The sequence below is a fragment of the Arvicanthis niloticus genome, chromosome X (assembly GCF_011762505.2).
Source record: "Arvicanthis niloticus isolate mArvNil1 chromosome X, mArvNil1.pat.X, whole genome shotgun sequence".
Classification (NCBI taxonomy): Eukaryota; Metazoa; Chordata; class Mammalia; order Rodentia; family Muridae; genus Arvicanthis; species Arvicanthis niloticus.
The window spans coordinates 13,235,525-13,260,853 of NC_047679.1; the positions used below are offsets into that span (position 1 = coordinate 13,235,525).

A 25,329-nucleotide genomic window follows, 5' to 3' on the forward strand; every position below is an offset into this window, starting at 1 on the left:
GCTCAAGTTAACTGGAGGACAAAGAGTTGTGCCTAGCAAGAGACGACATTCTTCCCGACTTTCAGATACTGGATACTAATACATAGGCTACATTCTGAAACTTAACCCTTAGTTTAAAAAGGGATCCAGTTGAATAACTCTGCAGCAGAGGGTCCCCTGGATTTCTGTGGCTCCATTCCCAAACCCGGTGACTCCCTCCTCCTCAAGTCTTCCAGCTAAAACATTAAGACTACCCCGGACTTATTGGCATCTCCTCCACTCTGCACACAGCACAATAGTCTCTTTGAGAGAATGCCCATGGCCACTTCTTTGTGATACATTGTAATTTAGCACCTTTATCTCTTCCTGTCTTGCTGAAACACTGCAGACTGCAGCTAAAACATGATGCTTTTTAAGCAAAACAATACAACACCCAAAGGGAAGAGGGTTCTAGCAATCAGTGGTTGAACATCTGATGTACATTTAAGGAACAACATAAGGTTGTTTTCAGGTACCTTTTTCAGTCCCCTTCTTGAAATTCAGGATGCCGCTATTTGATGAATACTGTATAGCGGCAGATTTTCAAGGAAAAAATAAAGTAAAGCTGTGGGTCTTAATGGATAAGCTAACAGGCATAAGATTTGAGAAATTATATGTGTCCATTCCTCCATTCCAGGCAGCATATATGGGGAACGCACAAGCACACGCGTGCTCGCGCGCCCACACTCTTGCGCGCCCACGCGGACACACACACACAGACAGAGAGACAGACAAGAGAGACAGACAGACTCACAGAAAGACAGACAGACTCGGAGGCTGAGGCAGAGGGTGAAACCGAGAGACCAAGAGAGACACACAGAGAGACAGAGAGTGGCCCCAGGATGCTGAGAGGAGCTTCTCAGTGTTCTACTCTGGAGACACGTGACTCTAATCAGGCCAACAGTGTATCCAGGCTGCCTGGGCTAGTCCCTCCCCTCCACTCCATCTTCTGCAGTTCTGCTCTGTGTGCCTGAGACACAGCAGTTGGTTTAGGGCTGTGGTCCTGGGAAGTCAGTCTTCTCTCTGCCTGCATCCAGAACCAAGCTGCTATCATGAGCAGGAAGTTGGCCCCCACAGACAAAGGAAATGACAGCAAGAGGTTCAAGGGGGACAGCAGGGGCACCCAGGGCCCCTCCAGAGTGATCCACCTCCACAGGCTGCCAAGCAGTGTCACGGAAAAAGAGATTCTCTGTCTCGCGCTGCCTTTTGGGAAGGTCTCCAACCTACTGTTTCTGAGGGCGAAGAACCAGGCCTTCATGGAGATGAGCACAGAGGAGTCCGCCAACACCATGGTCAACTACTACACCTGGATGACTCCCGTGCTGTGTGGGCAGCCCGTTCACATCCAGTTCTCCCACTACAAGGAGCTCAAGGTGAGCAGCCCCCCCAGCCAGGTGGCCGCCCTGAGTCAGGTGGCTGCCCCTAGCAGGGCGGCTGCCCCAGGACAGGCTGCCGCCTCCTCTGGCCAGGCTGCTGCCCCCAGCCAGATGGGTGCCCAGCCGTGGCTGCCAGCTGAGGACCGGTACCAGGCATGGAATGTGGCCTCGGCCACCCCTGCCTCTGCTGTGGACACGGGGTTAGTGGTGGCCGGACAGGGCTCTGTGCTCAGGATCACTGTGGAGAACTACTTCTACCAGGTGACCTTGGAAGTGCTTCACCAGCTCTTCTCCAGGTTTGGCACAGTTCTGAAAATTATCCTGTATACCAAGAACGACCTGTTCCAGGCGCTGTTACAGTATGCTCACGCGGGGAGTGCCGAGAGTGCCAAGCTGTTCTTGGATGGGCAGAACATCTATGACGCCTGCTGCACACTGCGCATCTCCTTCTCCGAGCTCACCAACCTCATAGTCAAGTACAACAATGACAAGAGCCGTGACTACACGCGCCCAGACCTGCCCTCAGATGACAGTCAGCCCTCGCTGGTCCAGGTCCGGAACATGGCTGCAGCCTTCTCTACACCTGCCACGACCTCAGCTTCTCCCTATGCAAGCACTGCATCACCTCACACCTTTGAAATGCCTCAAGCTGCAGGCTTGACCATCCCAGAAGTGTTTAAGACCCTGGCGCCCCAAGAACTATCAGAAGTCTTTAAGGCCCTGGGCCCCAAAGCCATACCAGAAATGGCCATGGAATCATCATCTTCATCCATAGCAGCAGCAGCAGGGGCGGCGGCAGCACCTGGGGCAGAGAGCTCAGTGGTCACCTCAGGCTCCCCAGGTGTGGGGAACCCTGTGCTCCTGGTTGCCAACCTCAATCCTGAGAAAGTCACACCCCAAAGCCTCTTCATCCTCTTTGGTGCCTATGGCAATGTGCACCGAGTGAAGATCTTGTTCAACAGGAAGGAGACCGCGCTAGTGCAGATGGAAGATGAGAGTCAGGCTAAGCTGGCCCTGAGGTACCTGAACGGGCACAAGCTGTATGGGAAGGCTCTCTGCATCCTGCTGTCGAAGCACCAGAGCGTGAAGCTGCCCCGGGAGGGCAAGGAGGACCAGAGCCTCACCAAGGACTATGTCAACTCCCCGATGCACCGCTTTAAGAAGCCCGGATCCAAGAACTTCCAGAACATCTTCCCGCCCTCAGCCACCCTGCACCTCTCCAACCTACCCTCCACTGTGTCTGAGGAAGAGCTCAGGAACCTCTTCTCCAGCAAGCTGGGCGCTGTCAAGGCCTTCAAGTTCTTCCCCAAGAACCACAAGATGGCGCTGATCCGGATGGGCTCTGTAGAGGAGGCCATCCAGGCTCTTGTAGACCTGCATGGTCACCTCCTAGGCCAGAACCACCACATGCGAGTCTCCTTCTCCAGGATCACTATCTAGAGGGCCCGGCTGGGATCTCTGCAGACAGCTTCCACCACTAGAGAAAAGGTCACTTTAAAAGCAACTGGACCCTACCTTAACAGAACAGAGATTTGTGTTAATAGCTTTAGAGAGAGAGAGAGATCAGCCACTTACTTGGTTTTAGAAGGACTGACTATGGTCACCTTGCTGGCAAGGTGAGGGCCCAAGCAGCCTCGTTTTGTTTTCGCTAGCAAAGGCCCAGCACTGCCCTGTGGAGCTCCAGACATTTGGCCACAGCAGGTGCTCTGGACTTCAGGACTGGCACTTTCCTGCCCTTGAGACCTGCCTGCCCCCAGGCTACTGCTAGAGATTGAAGGTGAAGTGAACTCCAGAGACTTGTGTGTTGGAACTGGTGGTCACCAGCTGGTAGAACTCTTTTGAAAGGCTGTGGAACCTTTAGGAGGAGGGGAGTCTCTGGGAAACTGGCCTTCAGGCTCAGTAGCCCGACCCCACTTCCTGTTCTTGCTCTGGGCTTCCTGACTCCACTTGCAATGCCAACAGCCAGCCTCCTGCTCTTGTTCGGGCTCCTGATCCTGCTACCATTCCTTCGCCACCAAGGTGAGACGATCCCTACCCTTCCCCATCCCTCCTTCATGGCTGGGTCATTGTTCTTAAGCAAGGAGACAGGTCTCCAAGGCAGAACAAGATTGGAGAGGGGCATCGCTAGGATAAACCTGACCACGTGGCCTGCAGGGCTTTGGAACTGGTCTGGGGGAGGAATATGGAAGGGTTTGGAACTTTGGGCTGAAAGGGGCCTACGGTGCTCAAAGGGGAGCTACGTGGGCCATTCTGGTGGGGCTTTGGTAGACCAGGATGCCAAGAGAAATCCAGACCCTGGAGGCCCAGCTTGTAAAACAGTTCCAGAGGGAGAATAAGACTCCTTTGGGAACTGGGCTGGGGGCATTTGTGTGACATTCTGACAAAGACTCTAGCTGCATTTTGAGTGTGTCCTGAGAACCCCAGTGGGGCAGAATTCAAAAGTAATCAGCTAACAATTAGTTTGTTAGGAGAAGCTTAGAGACAGGATGGCATTCAGGCTGTGTGTCCTTGTCACTGCTCACTGCTCTCACATGGGTCTGCAGAGACAGAGAGCAACACGTGGAGCACAAGGGTGTGGAAATGTGCAGAGTGTCATGGAAAGAAAGAGTCCAAAGTTACAGACCAGATACAGCTGTCCTCTTTTAAGGAATTGGCCCCAACACAGAGAAGGAAGCCTTGTGGTCTACTCTGACACAGTAGGGATGGTGCCCAGAGGGCAAGGCCCTGCCCACTGAAGGGCTGCCACTCATAAAAGTGAAACTGTATGGGAAACAGGAAGGCACTGAGGGTGTCTCCTGCTCAGAGACACCACCCCAGAAATCCATTTGCACTGACTCAGCCAGCAAGGTGGACAGAGATCACTACTGCTTTGGTCTCGGGGGACCATAGGACATCTCAAGCTGATGTGCCAACATCCTTCTGCTGCCACTGGCATTGCAAGCAAGCAAAATTCAAGGCTGGGGGATAATAGAGCTTTGGGTCAAGGGTCAGTGAAGCCCTTGACCTACTGAGCCTACTCAGTCCGGGACTAAGTAGGCAAAGTGTGGCAGGCAGCAGGATCAGATTCCCTGCAAGCAGGCCTCTGGTTGCTGTTACAAAGCTGTGGGGGCAAAGCCCTGTTCGCTATGCAGAGCCCAGGAGGTAGGAGATGCCAAGAACATGCCAGGGCCATCCCCGGAGACAAGCTAGTGGCATAGAGCTGAGCCAGCCCCAGAGAGTGGCTACATGTGTCCCACATGGCAGAGCTGGAGGCTTAGGGCCAGGGAGGACCTCTGGAACCAAGATGGTTCTCACAGGTGCTCCCCCCACACACCCCCACCCCCCCCACCCCGTTCATTAATGGGCACGAAGGGGCAGCAGGGTTTGGTGTATCCCCTGCTTGCTGGGTTTCAGTCTTGCTTTGGTCTGGTCTTTCTTTGCTGTGTCCCCTGGTGTGCCATTGTGTGCTGGAAGTATGTAACCTGTCTTTGATTTTACAGGGGCTCACACAGTTAAGATATGGCCTTGAGTCTCAGAAGAGACTTGGAGTCCTGAACACCTGTGGAACTGTTAAAGACCATGAGTGCCTTTGAAGTCAGAATGGTGTTGCTTGCATCATGAAGTGGCCATGAGACTACTGGGGGCGCCAGGAGCCGAACGCCGTGGTCAGAGTGTGCCTGAATGCTTCTTCCTCAGCTTGCAGAGCTCTCTTGGAAGGTGGCAGCTCTTTCAGAGGTGAAACTTTGCTGGGGAGACTGAGTCAGTTGGGGCCAGGCCTTGTGCTTCCATAGCCCAGGCCAGCTTCTTATCCTCTCTCTGCCTCACGACTGGGGTGCAGAGTGACCAGCCTCCTCACACCATTGCCACCAGGCCTTCCCTGTTGCAATGGACTGTATCTCCTCGGACTGCAGAGACTAATAAACCTTTCGTGCACTCAAACTTCTTCTCGCCTCGTATTTGATCACAGCAGTGAGAGAAATAACTAATACAACTATACCCCCACCTTAACTACCTGAGCTGAGGTTGGGCTCTCCTCCAGGTGAACTTGCACTCCTGCCTGATGGCTGGGGTAAGCAAGGCCTTAGGGCAGCAGGTTTCAACCTGTGGGTCCTGACCACTGCACAGCCCCCCCCCCCCCACCTTCACAAACACCCTGGAGGTACGTCCAAATGACCCTTTCACAGAGGCCACCTGACACCATCTGGTTACACAGATCCCTATATTATGATTCATGGCAGTAGCAAAATTACAGTTATGCAGTAGCAACAAGGGTAATCTTATGGTTGGGGGTCACCACAACACATGTTAAAGGGTCCTAGCATTAGGAAGGTTGAGAACAGCATGCTGCCTTAGGGAACTGGGGAAGGCAGCAGGGGCTCCATGAGACAGCTTAAACTTTCAAATGCTAGCTATCATGTCAACAATTGCTCCTCAAACTGCTCGCCACTGCCTAGGTGAAAATAAGCCAGGCTTATCACTGTTCAGCTAAAGATGAGCCAGTGGTTGGGGCCTCAGGTGACACAATGATGAAGAGCAAACAGATGAGAGTAAATACTACCAGCTGTGCCTCCCTGACCCAGCGTTAACAACCGCTAAAAGGTGAGCTCACGGTGATAAACGGGGTGAGCTATCTCCTATCTCAAACACGCATCCTGCCTTTTTGGACCTCACGGGACAGCCTTTAGCTGACTACAGAAGTTGACCTGACCCGGCGATATCAGAGGGGGGTTAATTATTGCTTCTTTGGTTGGCCCAAGGAAGTGGAGCAGTTTTTGTGCTTGAGGCTCAGGTCAACCTAAACAGAATGAGGATTTCATGCCCCACTTGAATAAATGCCCCAGTGGATAAAGACTTGAGGTACCTGGTTCCTTCTCGTCTCCTGGTGCATTTATCTTTGACACGCCAAGGTTGATCCTTCTACTTGGTCTTTATTAAATGAAAACTCGATGATCCTTTCCTATGATCTCTCTGCCTCCTTCTTTGAGAAGGCAGATGCAATGCTGATCTAAGGCAGCTTTTAGGCAACTCTACTCAGTGACCAAGGTGTGATTCTCCAGTTCTCCTGTAGGCAGATTCGATTCGGGTGCAGGGGCTCAGATATCTCATGATGGATGCACTCACACAGGGTATGATACCCTGGCTCATGTTGTATCTTTAGGCATTCTCTCTCTCTCTCTCTCTCTCTCTCTCTCTCTCTCTCTCTCTCTCTCTCTCTCCCTCCCCTCTTGCCCCACCCCACCTTTTCCTCTTCCCCTCTGTTTCTCTGACCCCTTTCCTTGATTTTCTTGGCCTCTCTAGGACCTAAATGCTTTCGTTTTTCTGTCTGACCATGTTGTCCTTACCCCTAGTCTCTACGTGCTTCCTCACACACTTGTTCCTTTGGCAAAGGGCTAGGCCTATGTGTGCTAATGTACTGTTCATTCTTGAGCATCCTAATAGACATCTTCATGTTTCACTTAAAAGAACGGAAAAGGGAAAATGGTATGAGATGCCTTTTGTAAAGGCTGCCTTTTCAGACTTAAGGAGAGAGGGGTGTGTGTGTGTGTGTGTGTGTGTGTGTGTGTGTGTGTGTGTTGCAGAGGGGTCATAGGTAAGGGACTACCTTGAGTCTAAAAATAGGCTTTTGAACTTTGGATTCTTGAGCAGTGTTGATATTGCTAAAGAGGATGTGAAACTTTGAAGTTGGGTTAAATTCATTTTTCATCATGAGACAGCCATGAGCATATGGAGATTTGGGTAATAATAGAAGTTTATATGACATATGTCTTCCATAGGCTCTTGTACTTCAAAGCTTGGTCCCTAGTTGGTAGCACTGTGTGGGAAGGTGTGGAACCCTTAGGAAATGGAGGAAATGTGTCACTGAGGGCAGGCTTTAAGAGTTTATTATCTCACCCCACTTCCTGTTCTCTTTCTCTGCTTCCCTTATTGGACTGTCTTTTAAGAAGGAAGATCTTTTATGAATAAGAGATCCCATGGTCCTGAGTTCCATAAGAAAGCAGGCTGAGCAAGCCACAAAAACCATTTCCTGCAAAGTTGTTTTGGACACGTTGATTTATCAAGCAACATAAGTCAAGCTACAAGAGCCTCACTGTGAGAATGCACCAGAGGAGGAGCCCAGCCATTTGCCAGAGGAACAAGTGTGTTAGGAAGCAGGAGATGGTGAGAGAGAGAGAGAGAGAGAGAGAGAGAGAGAGAGAGAGAGAGAGAGAGAGAGAGAGAATGCCTAAAGATACAACATGAGCCAGGGTATCATACCCTGTGTGAGTGCATCCATCATGAGATATCTGAGCCCCTGCACCCGAATCGAATCTGCCTACAGGAGAACTGGAGAATCACACCTTGGTCACTGAGTAGAGTTGCCTAAAAGCTGCCTTAGATCAGCATTGCATCTGCCTTCTCAAAGAAGGAGGCAGAGAGATCATAGGAAAGGATCATCGAGTTTTCATTTAATAAAGACCAAGTAGAAGGATCAACCTTGGCGTGTCAAAGATAAATGCACCAGGAGACGAGAAGGAACCAGGTACCTCAAGTCTTTATCCACTGGGGCATTTATTCAAGTGGGGCATGAAATCCTCATTCTGTTTAGGTTGACCTGAGCCTCAAGCACAAAAACTGCTCCACTTCCTTGGGCCAACCAAAGAAGCAATAATTAACCCCCCTCTGATATCGCCGGGTCAGGTCAACTTCTGTAGTCAGCTAAAGGCTGTCCCGTGAGGTCCAAAAAGGCAGGATGCGTGTTTGAGATAGGAGATAGCTCACCCCGTTTATCACCGTGAGCTCACCTTTTAGCGGTTGTTAACGCTGGGTCAGGGAGGCACAGCTGGTAGTATTTACTCTCATCTGTTTGCTCTTCATCATTGTGTCACCTGAGGCCCCAACCACTGGCTCATCTTTAGCTGAACAGTGATAAGCCTGGCTTATTTTCACCTAGGCAGTGGCGAGCAGTTTGAGGAGCAATTGTTGACATGATAGCTAGCATTTGAAAGTTTAAGCTGTCTCATGGAGCCCCTGCTGCCTTCCCCAGTTCCCTAAGGCAGCATGCTGTTCTCAACCTTCCTAATGCTAGGACCCTTTAACATGTGTTGTGGTGACCCCCAACCATAAGATTACCCTTGTTGCTACTGCATAACTGTAATTTTGCTACTGCCATGAATCATAATATAGGGATCTGTGTAACCAGATGGTGTCAGGTGGCCTCTGTGAAAGGGTCATTTGGACGTACCTCCAGGGTGTTTGTGAAGGTGGGGGGGGGGGGGCTGTGCAGTGGTCAGGACCCACAGGTTGAAACCTGCTGCCCTAAGGCCTTGCTTACCCCAGCCATCAGGCAGGAGTGCAAGTTCACCTGGAGGAGAGCCCAACCTCAGCTCAGGTAGTTAAGGTGGGGGTATAGTTGTATTAGTTATTTCTCTCACTGCTGTGATCAAATACGAGGCGAGAAGAAGTTTGAGTGCACGAAAGGTTTATTAGTCTCTGCAGTCCGAGGAGATACAGTCCATTGCAACAGGGAAGGCCTGGTGGCAATGGTGTGAGGAGGCTGGTCACTCTGCACCCCAGTCGTGAGGCAGAGAGAGGATAAGAAGCTGGCCTGGGCTATGGAAGCACAAGGCCTGGCCCCAACTGACTCAGTCTCCCCAGCAAAGTTTCACCTCTGAAAGAGCTGCCACCTTCCAAGAGAGCTCTGCAAGCTGAGGAAGAAGCATTCAGGCACACTCTGACCACGGCGTTCGGCTCCTGGCGCCCCCAGTAGTCTCATGGCCACTTCATGATGCAAGCAACACCATTCTGACTTCAAAGGCACTCATGGTCTTTAACAGTTCCACAGGTGTTCAGGACTCCAAGTCTCTTCTGAGACTCAAGGCCATATCTTAACTGTGTGAGCCCCTGTAAAATCAAAGACAGGTTACATACTTCCAGCACACAATGGCACACCAGGGGACACAGCAAAGAAAGACCAGACCAAAGCAAGACTGAAACCCAGCAAGCAGGGGATACACCAAACCCTGCTGCCCCTTCGTGCCCATTAATGAACGGGGTGGGGGGGGGTGGGGGTGTGTGGGGGGGAGCACCTGTGAGAACCATCTTGGTTCCAGAGGTCCTCCCTGGCCCTAAGCCTCCAGCTCTGCCATGTGGGACACATGTAGCCACTCTCTGGGGCTGGCTCAGCTCTATGCCACTAGCTTGTCTCCGGGGATGGCCCTGGCATGTTCTTGGCATCTCCTACCTCCTGGGCTCTGCATAGCGAACAGGGCTTTGCCCCCACAGCTTTGTAACAGCAACCAGAGGCCTGCTTGCAGGGAATCTGATCCTGCTGCCTGCCACACTTTGCCTACTTAGTCCCGGACTGAGTAGGCTCAGTAGGTCAAGGGCTTCACTGACCCTTGACCCAAAGCTCTATTATCCCCCAGCCTTGAATTTTGCTTGCTTGCAATGCCAGTGGCAGCAGAAGGATGTTGGCACATCAGCTTGAGATGTCCTATGGTCCCCCGAGACCAAAGCAGTAGTGATCTCTGTCCACCTTGCTGGCTGAGTCAGTGCAAATGGATTTCTGGGGTGGTGTCTCTGAGCAGGAGACACCCTCAGTGCCTTCCTGTTTCCCATACAGTTTCACTTTTATGAGTGGCAGCCCTTCAGTGGGCAGGGCCTTGCCCTCTGGGCACCATCCCTACTGTGTCAGAGTAGACCACAAGGCTTCCTTCTCTGTGTTGGGGCCAATTCCTTAAAAGAGGACAGCTGTATCTGGTCTGTAACTTTGGACTCTTTCTTTCCATGACACTCTGCACATTTCCACACCCTTGTGCTCCACGTGTTGCTCTCTGTCTCTGCAGACCCATGTGAGAGCAGTGAGCAGTGACAAGGACACACAGCCTGAATGCCATCCTGTCTCTAAGCTTCTCCTAACAAACTAATTGTTAGCTGATTACTTTTGAATTCTGCCCCACTGGGGTTCTCAGGACACACTCAAAATGCAGCTAGAGTCTTTGTCAGAATGTCACACAAATGCCCCCAGCCCAGTTCCCAAAGGAGTCTTATTCTCCCTCTGGAACTGTTTTACAAGCTGGGCCTCCAGGGTCTGGATTTCTCTTGGCATCCTGGTCTACCAAAGCCCCACCAGAATGGCCCACGTAGCTCCCCTTTGAGCACCGTAGGCCCCTTTCAGCCCAAAGTTCCAAACCCTTCCATATTCCTCCCCCAGACCAGTTCCAAAGCCCTGCAGGCCACGTGGTCAGGTTTATCCTAGCGATGCCCCTCTCCAATCTTGTTCTGCCTTGGAGACCTGTCTCCTTGCTTAAGAACAATGACCCAGCCATGAAGGAGGGATGGGGAAGGGTAGGGATCGTCTCACCTTGGTGGCGAAGGAATGGTAGCAGGATCAGGAGCCCGAACAAGAGCAGGAGGCTGGCTGTTGGCATTGCAAGTGGAGTCAGGAAGCCCAGAGCAAGAACAGGAAGTGGGGTCGGGCTACTGAGCCTGAAGGCCAGTTTCCCAGAGACTCCCCTCCTCCTAAAGGTTCCACAGCCTTTCAAAAGAGTTCTACCAGCTGGTGACCACCAGTTCCAACACACAAGTCTCTGGAGTTCACTTCACCTTCAATCTCTAGCAGTAGCCTGGGGGCAGGCAGGTCTCAAGGGCAGGAAAGTGCCAGTCCTGAAGTCCAGAGCACCTGCTGTGGCCAAATGTCTGGAGCTCCACAGGGCAGTGCTGGGCCTTTGCTAGCGAAAACAAAACGAGGCTGCTTGGGCCCTCACCTTGCCAGCAAGGTGACCATAGTCAGTCCTTCTAAAACCAAGTAAGTGGCTGATCTCTCTCTCTCTCTAAAGCTATTAACACAAATCTCTGTTCTGTTAAGGTAGGGTCCAGTTGCTTTTAAAGTGACCTTTTCTCTAGTGGTGGAAGCTGTCTGCAGAGATCCCAGCCGGGCCCTCTAGATAGTGATCCTGGAGAAGGAGACTCGCATGTGGTGGTTCTGGCCTAGGAGGTGACCATGCAGGTCTACAAGAGCCTGGATGGCCTCCTCTACAGAGCCCATCCGGATCAGCGCCATCTTGTGGTTCTTGGGGAAGAACTTGAAGGCCTTGACAGCGCCCAGCTTGCTGGAGAAGAGGTTCCTGAGCTCTTCCTCAGACACAGTGGAGGGTAGGTTGGAGAGGTGCAGGGTGGCTGAGGGCGGGAAGATGTTCTGGAAGTTCTTGGATCCGGGCTTCTTAAAGCGGTGCATCGGGGAGTTGACATAGTCCTTGGTGAGGCTCTGGTCCTCCTTGCCCTCCCGGGGCAGCTTCACGCTCTGGTGCTTCGACAGCAGGATGCAGAGAGCCTTCCCATACAGCTTGTGCCCGTTCAGGTACCTCAGGGCCAGCTTAGCCTGACTCTCATCTTCCATCTGCACTAGCGCGGTCTCCTTCCTGTTGAACAAGATCTTCACTCGGTGCACATTGCCATAGGCACCAAAGAGGATGAAGAGGCTTTGGGGTGTGACTTTCTCAGGATTGAGGTTGGCAACCAGGAGCACAGGGTTCCCCACACCTGGGGAGCCTGAGGTGACCACTGAGCTCTCTGCCCCAGGTGCTGCCGCCGCCCCTGCTGCTGCTGCTATGGATGAAGATGATGATTCCATGGCCATTTCTGGTATGGCTTTGGGGCCCAGGGCCTTAAAGACTTCTGATAGTTCTTGGGGCGCCAGGGTCTTAAACACTTCTGGGATGGTCAAGCCTGCAGCTTGAGGCATTTCAAAGGTGTGAGGTGATGCAGTGCTTGCATAGGGAGAAGCTGAGGTCGTGGCAGGTGTAGAGAAGGCTGCAGCCATGTTCCGGACCTGGACCAGCGAGGGCTGACTGTCATCTGAGGGCAGGTCTGGGCGCGTGTAGTCACGGCTCTTGTCATTGTTGTACTTGACTATGAGGTTGGTGAGCTCGGAGAAGGAGATGCGCAGTGTGCAGCAGGCGTCATAGATGTTCTGCCCATCCAAGAACAGCTTGGCACTCTCGGCACTCCCCGCGTGAGCATACTGTAACAGCGCCTGGAACAGGTCGTTCTTGGTATACAGGATAATTTTCAGAACTGTGCCAAACCTGGAGAAGAGCTGGTGAAGCACTTCCAAGGTCACCTGGTAGAAGTAGTTCTCCACAGTGATCCTGAGCACAGAGCCCTGTCCGGCCACCACTAACCCCGTGTCCACAGCAGAGGCAGGGGTGGCCGAGGCCACATTCCATGCCTGGTACCGGTCCTCAGCTGGCAGCCACGGCTGGGCACCCATCTGGCTGGGGGCAGCAGCCTGGCCAGAGGAGGCGGCAGCCTGTCCTGGGGCAGCCGCCCTGCTAGGGGCAGCCACCTGACTCAGGGCGGCCACCTGGCTGGGGGGGGCTGCTCACCTTGAGCTCCTTGTAGTGGGAGAACTGGATGTGAACGGGCTGCCCACACAGCACGGGAGTCATCCAGGTGTAGTAGTTGACCATGGTGTTGGCGGACTCCTCTGTGCTCATCTCCATGAAGGCCTGGTTCTTCGCCCTCAGAAACAGTAGGTTGGAGACCTTCCCAAAAGGCAGCGCGAGACAGAGAATCTCTTTTTCCGTGACACTGCTTGGCAGCCTGTGGAGGTGGATCACTCTGGAGGGGCCCTGGGTGCCCCTGCTGTCCCCCTTGAACCTCTTGCTGTCATTTCCTTTGTCTGTGGGGGCCAACTTCCTGCTCATGATAGCAGCTTGGTTCTGGATGCAGGCAGAGAGAAGACTGACTTCCCAGGACCACAGCCCTAAACCAACTGCTGTGTCTCAGGCACACAGAGCAGAACTGCAGAAGATGGAGTGGAGGGGAGGGACTAGCCCAGGCAGCCTGGATACACTGTTGGCCTGATTAGAGTCACGTGTCTCCAGAGTAGAACACTGAGAAGCTCCTCTCAGCATCCTGGGGCCACTCTCTGTCTCTCTGTGTGTCTCTCTTGGTCTCTCGGTTTCACCCTCTGCCTCAGCCTCCGAGTCTGTCTGTCTTTCTGTGAGTCTGTCTGTCTCTCTTGTCTGTCTCTCTGTCTGTGTGTGTGTGTCCGCGTGGGCGCGCAAGAGTGTGGGCGCGCGAGCACGCGTGTGCTTGTGCGTTCCCCATATATGCTGCCTGGAATGGAGGAATGGACACATATAATTTCTCAAATCTTATGCCTGTTAGCTTATCCATTAAGACCCACAGCTTTACTTTATTTTTTCCTTGAAAATCTGCCGCTATACAGTATTCATCAAATAGCGGCATCCTGAATTTCAAGAAGGGGACTGAAAAAGGTACCTGAAAACAACCTTATGTTGTTCCTTAAATGTACATCAGATGTTCAACCACTGATTGCTAGAACCCTCTTCCCTTTGGGTGTTGTATTGTTTTGCTTAAAAAGCATCATGTTTTAGCTGCAGTCTGCAGTGTTTCAGCAAGACAGGAAGAGATAAAGGTGCTAAATTACAATGTATCACAAAGAAGTGGCCATGGGCATTCTCTCAAAGAGACTATTGTGCTGTGTGCAGAGTGGAGGAGATGCCAATAAGTCCGGGGTAGTCTTAATGTTTTAGCTGGAAGACTTGAGGAGGAGGGAGTCACCGGGTTTGGGAATGGAGCCACAGAAATCCAGGGGACCCTCTGCTGCAGAGTTATTCAACTGGATCCCTTTTTAAACTAAGGGTTAAGTTTCAGAATGTAGCCTATGTATTAGTATCCAGTATCTGAAAGTCGGGAAGAATGTCGTCTCTTGCTAGGCACAACTCTTTGTCCTCCAGTTAACTTGAGCATTGTGGGTCTTTTCCATCTCTCAGGGTGTGAAGGAGGGCTCCATTCTGGATGGTAAGTACAACTCCATCCCGTCAGAGTTGGTGAGATGTGGAGGTATTTACTCCTGAGGTTGCTGAGATGTAGCCGTATTCATTCCCTATTCACTGCTGATAATATCCTTGCTGAGAAAGACCCATTGCTCACAGGGCTCATGTAAAACACCTTTCTCCAAAGCTTGGAAGATTTTGAGAAAAACAAGGTATTCTTCCCTTTGTTTTTCCAAATAGGTACTGAAGGTGATGGAGTTTGCTACTCCAAACAGAATAGTAAGGAGACCTGAAGAGAATGTGTATACCCTTTTCTTAATGGATTCTTTAAACGCAACTACTGCAACTACTTCTTTTGTGTTGCTACCTATCTGATTTGGTGTAATCCTCTCAGAGATGAGAAGACTAGTTCTCCTAGGAAGAGCTGTTGCCTGGTAAAGAGAATGTGAAATTCTTCCTGTGATTCCCCGTGCCACTCCCATCTATAAAAATCCCACCTGTGGACTTGCAGTGTGACTGCAGGAGTGACTAGACTTACAGGAGAAGTCTGACCCTCCAGGCTGGGGATTGGTAAACTGGCTTGTGAAATCCAGAGAAAATGAACTGGATATGCAGATGCTCTTCACGAATCAGTCAAGGTTAATGTTAAGTTGCACATGGCCAGGATTGACCCAAAGCAGCATTCTAAGCTGTGAAAAGGCTGTGAACATGACTATGACACAAACCACCACCTAAGTCTCAGGGCTACAGCTTGAGTACAGTATGTATGTGTACATCAGTGTTCATATCTGTGTGTGTTGTGTGTGTGTGTGTATGTGTGTGTAGTCATGTTTACATAACCACCTTACAGGACAGCTGATGTTCTGAAGGGAGATTCTTTGCCTTGTTCCTATGGCTATCAGCCCCCTGAAACAATGGGCAAGTAATTAATACTACAAGACTCTGATCACAGCATCAGGAAATGTTGTAGCTCTGGTGCCAGCCAGGAGGAGGAACATGTCTCACAGAAAACAAATCCACAAAGCCTTATATAACTGATTGAACCACCTCATATTTTGACCAGGAATGGTTAACTAGGCATTTCTCTTGCCCTTGTATTTATACCCAATGTCATGGTACTGCCTGAGGATGGAACTGTGTGTCACTGTAAACTTTATTGGTTTTTTATTTCTTTTACTTAGAGTGGTCACATTAAGTATATCTCCCTTCTCTTCTTTCCAGTGTAATTTGCCTTTACCTGTGAGTTTGGTCAAAGGATTCGCAGAGTCTACCATGTTGTGGTTGGCAGGAGCCATAGTTTGAGCCTAAACCTCATGCAACACTAACACATTAGACTTTGTTTTCTCCTCTTGGGTCAACTAAGCTGAAAATGGACAAATCATCCCAAAGAGGTAAGTCAGAATTAGCATTTTGGACCTAATCTGGTTGAAATAGTCAAAATGGAATCAGAAAAACTGCAAGAAAAACCCAGCATTCTGCTAGGGATACTAAGAGGCATGTAGTCTAGGATCAAATGACAATTTTACCAAGGACATTCTCCAAAATTGCACTGCATGTCAAGAACCGGGAAGGTCTGGGGCAATGATGTGTGGTAAAAGCCTATGTGTGCCAATGGAAGGTGATGCAGATGTCGGAATTGTGTAAGATTCTGAGTAGTAGCTGTGGTCCTATGTTGAGTCTCTGGATGTGAGGAGATAGTCTGATGGCAGACTCCTTCTCACTCTCTCAGTCACAGTTCTCCCTCTGACAGTGTTCTCACAGCACTAAGATTTCCCCAGGAATCTCATGCTGGGCCAAGGGGAAGGGGAAATCCCTGGTGGCAGCAGTGGAGGATCCTGTATTGTATGGCAGGGCAGACCTCACAGAACTCTGACAGCTTATTTCCCAGTTCAGTGTGTGTGTGTGTGTGTGTGTGTGTGTGTGTGTGTGTGTGTGTGTTTCTTGACTTTTGTTACATCTCTTCTATAAAATGTTAAGTCTGCCACAGGAATGACAGAAGGAGACTAGAACTCTGTTTCTCTCCCCTGTCTGGTTAAACTCTTCAATAAATTCATTTTTCTTTGTTTATTTATATTTCCCCATTTCTTTTATAACCCAGGGAACCAATGCAGTGTATTTGTGAACCAAAGTACCCTGCAACAGTTGAGTTCTCTCGTATTCCTTATCTGTTCTATCCAAGAGTCCTGCACACACACACACACACACACACACACACACACACACACACACAACCCTATGAATAAAAACAGCATGCTTTCAGTTCAAAATATATAAATATATATTTATATATTTGCAAAATATTATGATGTTTGGATCAGAAAAATAAGGAGTGAAAATGATGTTTCGTGAACAGACTGGTAATGTAGAAACACAGAAAGTATGAGCATTGACTCATGACATTATACTTTGCTTTCTGGAGGATCACAAAGGCGACCACAAGGTAACAATGGCATGGGCTAGAAAAGATTGGACAGCATAGTGTTAGAGGGGAATGTTTTTTTTTAAATTAACATTAATGTACTGAAGTTGTACATGTTTGAGTTTTCTCTCTCCCTTTCAACAGCAATTAGCTAAAATGAAGAAACTGGAGAATTAATTTTAAAATTTTATAGTTAAGAAAAGCTGTTGTACAAGGTGTTTTCTGGGGACTGACTAAAACATGACGGGCTTGACACATTTGATTTTTAGCTCACTAGTGAAATGGTTTGAATGTGAGACTTGTAGAGGATGTAAGGATTTGAACGTTGTGCTTTCTAGTATTGATTTGGTGCTGGAATTCCTGCAATCTTGACATTGGGAAAACTTGTTTATATCAGAATACATTCTTAATAGATATGTTGATGTTACACACAATTTTAATTCACATTGTCCATGGTTTTTCTTTAGCTTATGCCTTATTGTTTGCTGTATATTCATATTTATTTTACAGTATGGAAATATTGTTAGACGAAGAGCAAATCTGAGCAGTTTTCTTAAGTAAACCCAGAATCAGTCAGAAAGCAGCAGAAACATGTCAAAACATCAATATTGCCTTAGGCTAAAGATCTAAGGAATGTACTGTGAAGTGGTGGCTCAACAACTTTTGCAAAGGAGGCAAGTGTCTTAAAGACAAGAAGCATAGTGACTAACCATTGAAAGTTGGCAATGAGCACATGAAAGAAATCATTGGAGTTTCCAAAGAATTTAATGTGGACTGTTCAAGGCTGTTCAGCGCTTGAAGCAAATTAGAAGGGTGCAAAAGTGCTGGGCAGTGGTAGCGCATCCCAACACTTGGGAGGCAGAGGCAGGTGGATTTCTGAGTTCGAGGCCAGCCTGGTCTACAGAGTGAGTTCCAGGACAGCCAGGGCTATACAGAGAAACCCTGTCTCAACAAAACAAAACAAAACAAAACAAAACAAAACAAAACAAAACAAAACAAGAATGGTTCAAAAGTACAGTAAGTGTGCTTCATGAACTGACTGGAAAAAAACTGGTTTGGGGGCTGGAGCAATGCCTTAGCAGTTAAGAGCACTGTCTTCTCTTTCAAGGGACCTGGATACCACATGGTGTCTCACAGCCTCTTATAACTCCAGTTTCAGGGAATCTTATGCCCTCTCTAGCCTGTGTGGACACTGTACATGAATGATGCACATGCATACATGCAGGCAAAATACCCATTATGCATGAAAGACAAAATCCCCATTTGGGAATGCCATTCTCTTTTATTCTATGAATCATCAACAATCCATTTCTCATCAAATGGTGATACGTTATAAAGCATGTACTGTCTTCATAAGATCAGGAAATAGGAATTGGAGGGAAGGCTGAAAAGTAGGGTACCTCAAAAGTGAACAATTTTTCTTAGTCAGTAGACAGTAATATCCTTGGCCCTATGAGGAGTTTTATCCTTGTTAGGGGCTAGAGATGCCACAATTATCTAAGCCAAAATGTCTTTGGTTCTGACCTGGACAGAGGCCAGAGATGTCCAAAAGAAGGTTTGGTTTCTTATATTTCTTGCCCTAAATCACCATCTTTCCTGTAACCTGTATGTGAGAAGATGAATAAAACTTAGAGACACCTGAACACCTCATGAATGGGCAAATCAGGCAACCAGCTTAGCCCTCCCCCATGCTTCCATGCAGTAAATCCTTAATAGCTTCAAGGTGGCAACCCTCAATGCTTTCACATTTCTGGGGACCCACTCCTGCTATACAGGGGCTCTGGCATCCTTCTATTCAGATCTATAGTGAAACTCATTTCTAAGCTCATTATCCCATTGTCTGTGAATTTTGTAGTTGGAGTTTAGGAGAGATGAAACCAGAGGCACCTGACTGAGTAGAAACTTTGTGTGACAATGAGTATCTGGCATCTTATTTCTGAGTTAAAGGTGACTTGATGCAAGAGAGATATTCTTTATCAAACTCAAAGCACCTTATTTTCTGCTTCATATTGGGGAATGAGTTAGGAATTGAACCAATGTTCTATTTCTTTTTTATATTAATTAATTTATTTATTCACTTTATATCCTAATCACAATCCCCTTCCCTTTCTCCTCTTCTTCCAGTCCCACCCTCACACCCCTTTTACCCTTCTCCCCACCCTCCCTATGGGTACCAACCTTTCCTGGCACATCAAGTCGTAGCAGGATGAAATGCATTCTCTTTCACTGAAGCCAGGCAAGGCAGTCTAGCTAAGGGAAAGGGATCCAAAGGGAGACAACAGAGTCAGACAACCCAATTTTTAGAGAACCCACATGGAGATCATGCTGCACATCTCCTAAAAATGTGTAGGAGGCCTAAGTCCACTTCATGCATGCTCTTTGGTTGGCAGTTCCATCTCTGTGAGCCTGCATGGACCCAGGTTAGTTGGCTCTGTAGATCTTCTTGTGGTGTCCTTGACTCTTCTGACTCCCTCACTTCTTCACTTCACTCTTCCACAAGACTCTCAGAGCTCTGCCTATTGTTTGGCTGTGGGCCTCTGCATCTCTTTCCATCAGCTTCTGGATGAAGCCTATCAGGAGACAGTTATACTAGGCTCCTGTCTGCAAACATAGCCGAGTATCATTAATAGTGTCAGGGGTTGGCTCTAGCTAAGACTTCTAGCAGTGGTGGATATGGAGTCTGAAGGGGCCACCCTCTGTAGCCAAACAGGACTTCCAGTGGACAGAGGTGGACACCAACCCATCCACAAAAGCTTCAACCCAAAATTTGTACTGCCTGCAAGATGTGTAGGAGCAAAGATGGAGCAGAGACTGAGGGAGAGGCTAACCAATGACTGGCCCAACTTGAGACCCACCCATGGGAGAGAGCCAATGTTCTATTTCATTCCTGCTTCAACTTCATTATCTTCTATTCTTCCTAAGTTCCAAACTCTGATCTGTTCCTATAAGAGGGGTATGATCTATGCTATATCCTTAGCCCTCCTCTTCTCTTGTGAACCTGGAAGATTTGAAACTAGACAAGTATTTATGGGAGAGCTCATTAAGTCCTTTCTTCTGTTTTTTTTTTTTCTTCATTTCTGCCTCTTGTGAATCTAGGAGCCAGGAGTGTGCCTGAACATCCTTCCTGCTCTCTGAGTCATTTAGTGCCTGCCTAGGTAGAAAAGCACACACTACTCAGTTGTTGGAAGGGAATTGCACTTCAAAAGTGACTGGATCTGGAAGGCCATGTGAATTGATGCTAGCCTGGCACAAAATCTGGGGGAAACAACGATCCCACTGAGGATCTGAACAATAACTTGTCAGGTGTTGGACAAGCTGTCATCAACAAGAAGGTGCCCTCAATAGTTGCAGCAGATATCGGAATTACTGAATGGCAGGCTAGAGACACTGAATCCCAGTATCTTCATGTCTGATCTCTTTGCTTAGCATGGTTAAGCCTGTTTTTTTTTTTCTTTGTTTGGGACACAATAACCCCTGCTTCCCCCCACATATACTCAGGATTTCTTTGCTGTGTACTTTCTGTCTTTTTTCTTTTGCTTATGCCCTTTTGATTTTGTATTCTAGCTGCTATGACTTAGCCATTTTTTAAAAAGCATATTCTGATACCATGACTTTTTGAGTTCTTTTGGGTATTTCACATTCTATGTCTTGTATATTCTAGATTACAAGAACATCAGTCCAAGTTGTGCATGGTGAATTGGCTGTTGGCTCTCTTAATCTAGGTAGCCTCAACTAACAGCCACATTCAAATGAGGAAATCACACCAAACACTATCATGCTCACCTCCTGTTTACATTCAGAAACATAGTATGGGCTAGCCGATTATGAATTTGAGAAATAGATGGGTCAGAGGAAACACCTAAGAAGACTATTCAAGGTTCAACCTGTAAAGGAGCTGATCAACTTATACAGTCATTAGAAATTGATTGAGTTTCCTGACATACATGTATAATTTTTACTTTCAAGTTGTTAGAATTTCTTAACATGCAAGGCACACATTTGATTTCCAAGTTGTTTTTGTTGTTGTTTTGGTAACTAATGGTTAACAAATGGAAGGTGGAAATTAGGCAAAATGCAGAAAGAATTCATCAACATCACAGATATCAGAATCACATAGTCGCGTCTATAAAAAGCTGCTGGTCTTTTTAACCTCAGAGTCCTTCATGAGGAAGGACCAGATGTAGGAAATCGATGGCTCATCATAATAGCACACAGTCTTACTCACCTCACCTTCCTTTAGGAGCACTCAGAAGGAGATGGAAAAAGTAACAGGACAACTTCCAGAGGATACTCTGTAGAGGAAGGCATAGGAGACATGGAAGATGCTCTAATATATCTTTTGTCTTACAGATGAATAGCCATTTCTCTTCAATGACGGCTCTTTTTTGAGATCAGTTATACCCTATCCTAAGTTACTTCCTACTATTTAAAATAGTGTTTTTTTTCAGCCTCTGCATTGCCCTACAAGACTTCATTTTATAGGAACTTTGACTGCAACCTCTGGATTGGCCCAGAAATTATTCCTTCTGTCAGGCACCCCCTATCCAACATAGGCTGATCAATGCCTTATTCCTGGGAGTAGAAAGGGAGCCACCCTATAAGTTTATTGGGCAGAATTAAGACCACTGGGGCATATGTACTTACAAAAATTATATCAAGGAAACCAGGCCCAAGAACTTAACAGATACGTCAGGCCAAGGAAAGTCTCTTTGTGCTACTTTGCTTCTCTGTTGCTGTGATGAAATGCTGACCAAAATCAAACTTGGGGGAGTAAACAGTTTATTTGGCTTACAGTTCTGTGCCATAGTACATCATTGAAGGAAGTCAAGACAGTAGCTCAAAGGAGGAATCTGGAGGTAGGAACTGAAGCAGAGACCATGTGAGGGTGCTACTTCCTGGCTTGTTTCTCGTGGCTTGCACATCCAGCTCTCTTATGCAGCCTAGACCCATCTTCTCAGGAGTGGTACCACCCACAGTGAGTTGAACCCTCCCACATCAATCATTAATCAACAAACGCCCTGTGGAATTATGTAGAGGCAATTTGATGGAGGCAATGCCTCAGCTGAGGGTTCCCTCTCCTCCAGAGGACTCTAGTTTGTGTCAAATTGGTAAGAGCTAACCAACACACATTCCTCCATAAGGGGCACCTAACACCACATGGCATAGCCTCACAGCACCCTGTCATCCAATACCTTGTGTATGTTTCAAGGACCAAGGACTTCCCAAGTGTTCCCAGAGCTTGGGCTCAGCTCTGTTCCTGACAGTTGATGTAGCCTACTTAATCAACTGCCAATTTACCCACTCACCTGTCTAGATCTGGGCCCGACTCGCAATTTCCTGCTCCAGACCTGTTCTTTGCCCCAGACCCCAATTCAGCCTTTCACCTAGCAAAGACACCCTGAAGCTTTTTTCTCAGACCTGATTTCAGCATCTCCAGCAGGAACCCTCACCCAATACTTGTCTGGTTTTGTTATCAACACAGACTTTTTCCGAGTCTGCTTCTGAGCCTCCTTTCACTTGGTTGCAGCCTTTTCAAGCTTGTATTAATCGATAACCCACATCTCTGTATGCATAGAGGTGTATTTACTATGTGATATGTGATATGAGAGTAATATTAGCACTCAAGATTAGAATAAAAGAGACTGTATTGGCCTCAGCCAAGATCCTAAGGCAGACAGATTATATGACAAAATATTGTCATTAAAGCTTCTAACCCTTGTGAATTTATTATTATTCAGTCCCCTCTGACACTGTGAAGGACACAAACAAACCTGTTTGTGTATGTTTTAGGCAATAGGGTTCTCATGACACTCCTCTATGCTGTATATCTTCATTCACTGGTATTTCTTTGATCTGCAAACCTAAAAAGACGACAATGAGGAAGAAGAAGAAGAAGAAGAAGAAGAAGAAGAAGAAGAAGAAGAAGAAGAAGAAGAAGAAGAAGAAGAGGAGGAGGAGGAGGAGGAGGAGGAAGAAGAAGAGGAAGAAGTAGTAGTAGTAGTAGTACTTGGCATTTTTCTAAATACTTACCATGACCTGAATATAAACTGGAGGATTGAGAAAAATGGCCTGTAGATGGAAATATCAGTTTTAGCAATCTGATTTGTTTTCTAAGGAAAAGGGAAAATGGGTGAGCTGGTCTCATATCACTATGAGGTGTACCACAGACATGAGAGAGGGTGAGACTAGTCAAAGGCCTAGCCCCTCACAGATGCCCACTTCACCAAAAATGGTTGAGATGTATTCAGTGGTCATGCAACTACAAACATCTTCTGAACGGAGCCACTGATACTACCCAAATTACCAACAGGAGCATTTCTGAATACATTGTGATGATAGCACATCTGCACCTCCTACTGTCATATGACGATAAGCACGTTCCCCAAATGTTTGTGCACCCTAAGCAGGCAGAGAGACCAGCTCTTGAAAAGCTCTTGTGTAGGTCTGTAGCCTCTGCTCTGTTTTGCTCATTAACATCCATCTACAGCTTTGTATCATTGTGTCTATTTTAGCATGTAGTACTTTCAGCAGCTCTACGTTATAAATGTACTACGTCTGTTTTTTTGTATTTTTTCCTTATAGGATTGTTCCCCCCCCCATCTCCCTCTTAGCTTCTCTTCTATTACTATTTTTTAGTCTTCCTTTTAGAAACGAATGCACTAAAACCCTAAAACAAAAAGGCAACAGACAGAGTGACATTATACAATATCAGAAAGAACCAGGAAAATCCGGACTAAGCCAGAGATCCAGAGATACTGTCTTCTTTCATCTGTAATCTCATTTCTGCGTACAGGGCATGGTAGAGGTGAACACAGGCCAGTTTGAGTCTCTTGTGCCATGCATACAGAACCTCCATAAATGTTACCATGACTTAGCAATTTTCTTTGGGTGCGAAGTCTCCTCCCATCGTTTGAAGAAGAGGCATATGTTTGATAATGTTATCAGGCTTATGGCCCACATCCCATACAGATGTACTCTCATGTGCTTTTGATGTAACCTTATATTCTCATCTACTTCCCAATTGTGCCCCTCCCATGAGGGTGGCAGAACAGTAATGTATAAAAGAGATGGTCTGGAGCTAAGTGGGAAGGAGTACTGAGGGGAAGAGATGGAACAAGGAGAGAAGATGAAGAAGAGGAGAAGCTAGGTGATGAGAGAGGGGGCATGGAGGCAGATGTTCACATGTCTCCACCAGTCAAAGATAGTTTTTATATCTAGGTTGGGTATTGGGTTATGCTTCTGATTGAGCATTACCAAACTTATAAATCCTTTGATTAACATTTAAAAAAATCGTATAAAAGCAAAAAGGAAAGGGGGGCATGGGACAGGGGTGTTCTAGGGAAGGGAAATGTGGAAAGGGGATGGCATCTTAAATGTAAATAAAATATAAAATAAAAAAAGAATATGCAAAAAAAAAAGAGATGGTCTGCAGACTCCAGGGGCAACCTAGATGAGTCTGATTGAGAAGTGGGTCTTGAAGAGTTGGGAGTGGCAAGAGCAAAACTGTTATCTGGTGCTGGAATAAAAAGTAATGACTAGGGAACCTACAGCAGAGAATGCTATCCAGAAAATATCCTTGGCGAATGGATAATTCTTATGGGACCACTTGACACTGTCTTTGAGAGCTCTTATTCTTTTCCTGCTATAACATGGACCACTTTTATTTGTTATCACACGAAAAGGGTGCTAATGTACTGTTCATTCTTGAGCATCCTAATAGACATCTTCATGTTTCACTTAAAAGAACAGAAAAGGGAAAATGGTGAGATGCCTTTTGTGAAGGCTGCCTTTTCAGACTTACAGAGAGAGTGGTGTGTGTGTGTGTGTGTGTGTGTGTGTGTGTGTGTGTGTGTGTGTGTGTGTTGCAGAGGGGTCATAGGTAAGGGACTACCTTGAGTCTAAAAATAGGCTTTTGAACTTTGGACTCTTGAGCAGTGTTGATATTGCTAAAGAGGATGTGAAACTTTGAAGTTGGATTAAATTCATTTTTCATCATCAGACAGCCATGAGCATATGGAGATTTGGGTAGATAATAGAAGTTTATATGACATATGATTTCCATAGGCTCTTGTACTTGAAAACTTGGTCCCTAGTTGGTAGCATTGTGTGGGAAGGTGTGGAACCCTTAGGAAATGGAGGAAATGTGTCACTGAGGGCAGACTTTGAGAGTTTATTATCTCACCCCACTTCCTGTTCTCTTTCTCTGCTTCCCTTATTGGACTGTCTTTTAAGAAGGAAGTTCTTTTATGGATCAGAGATCCCATGGTCCTGAGTTCCATAAGAAAGCAGGATGAGCAAGCCATTGGGAGCAAGGCTGTAAGCAGCACCCTTCCAGGGCCTCTGCATCAGCTCCTGCCTCCAGGTTCCTGTCCTGTTTGAGATCCTGTCCTAACTTCCTTCAGTAATGGACTATGATGTGGAAGTATAAACCAAACAAAGACTTTCCTCCTCTACTTTCTTTTGGTCATGGTGATTCATCATAGCAATAGTAACTCAAACTAAAGGTGGTAGAAGAAAGTAGTTACATATTCCAGCTAAGGCTATGACAAGGCCAGTTGCAGAAATGAGAATTTATGTGTTTCTGTTGTATTCTTATTAAGAATATGTTGGCTCAGATTTTTGTCTTTACTCAGTTTGCTTTATCATATGATATAACATCAATTGAGAAAATACCAATGCTTATCATATTTAAATTTGAGATACTAAAAGAATGTCCCTCAAGGGACATTACCACTTGTTCTTCATTTATAGT

At 47.4% G+C, this 25,329-nt stretch overlaps 2 protein-coding genes across 2 annotated transcripts; one reads left to right on the forward strand and one right to left on the reverse strand.

Moving 5' to 3' along the window:
• The first annotated feature begins 1,097 nt into the window (after window positions 1–1,097).
• On the forward strand, window positions 1,098–2,834 carry LOC117694710 (polypyrimidine tract-binding protein 1-like). The gene is made up of 2 exons (XM_034485684.2): window positions 1,098–1,505; window positions 1,590–2,834. Exons 1-2 carry the CDS (start codon window positions 1,275–1,277, stop codon window positions 2,832–2,834), a joined length of 1,476 nt encoding a protein of 491 aa, XP_034341575.1. The 5' UTR covers window positions 1,098–1,274.
• An 8,461-nt stretch (window positions 2,835–11,295) lies between these two features.
• On the reverse strand, window positions 11,296–13,033 carry LOC117694707 (polypyrimidine tract-binding protein 1-like). Its single transcript, XM_034485683.2, has 2 exons — window positions 12,723–13,033; window positions 11,296–12,628 (listed from the first exon to the last, which is right to left on the reverse strand). The coding sequence occupies exons 1-2, from the start codon at window positions 12,854–12,856 to the stop codon at window positions 11,296–11,298; spliced, it is 1,467 nt and encodes a 488-aa protein (XP_034341574.1). The 5' UTR covers window positions 12,857–13,033.
• Window positions 13,034–25,329: the final 12,296 nt, after the last annotated feature.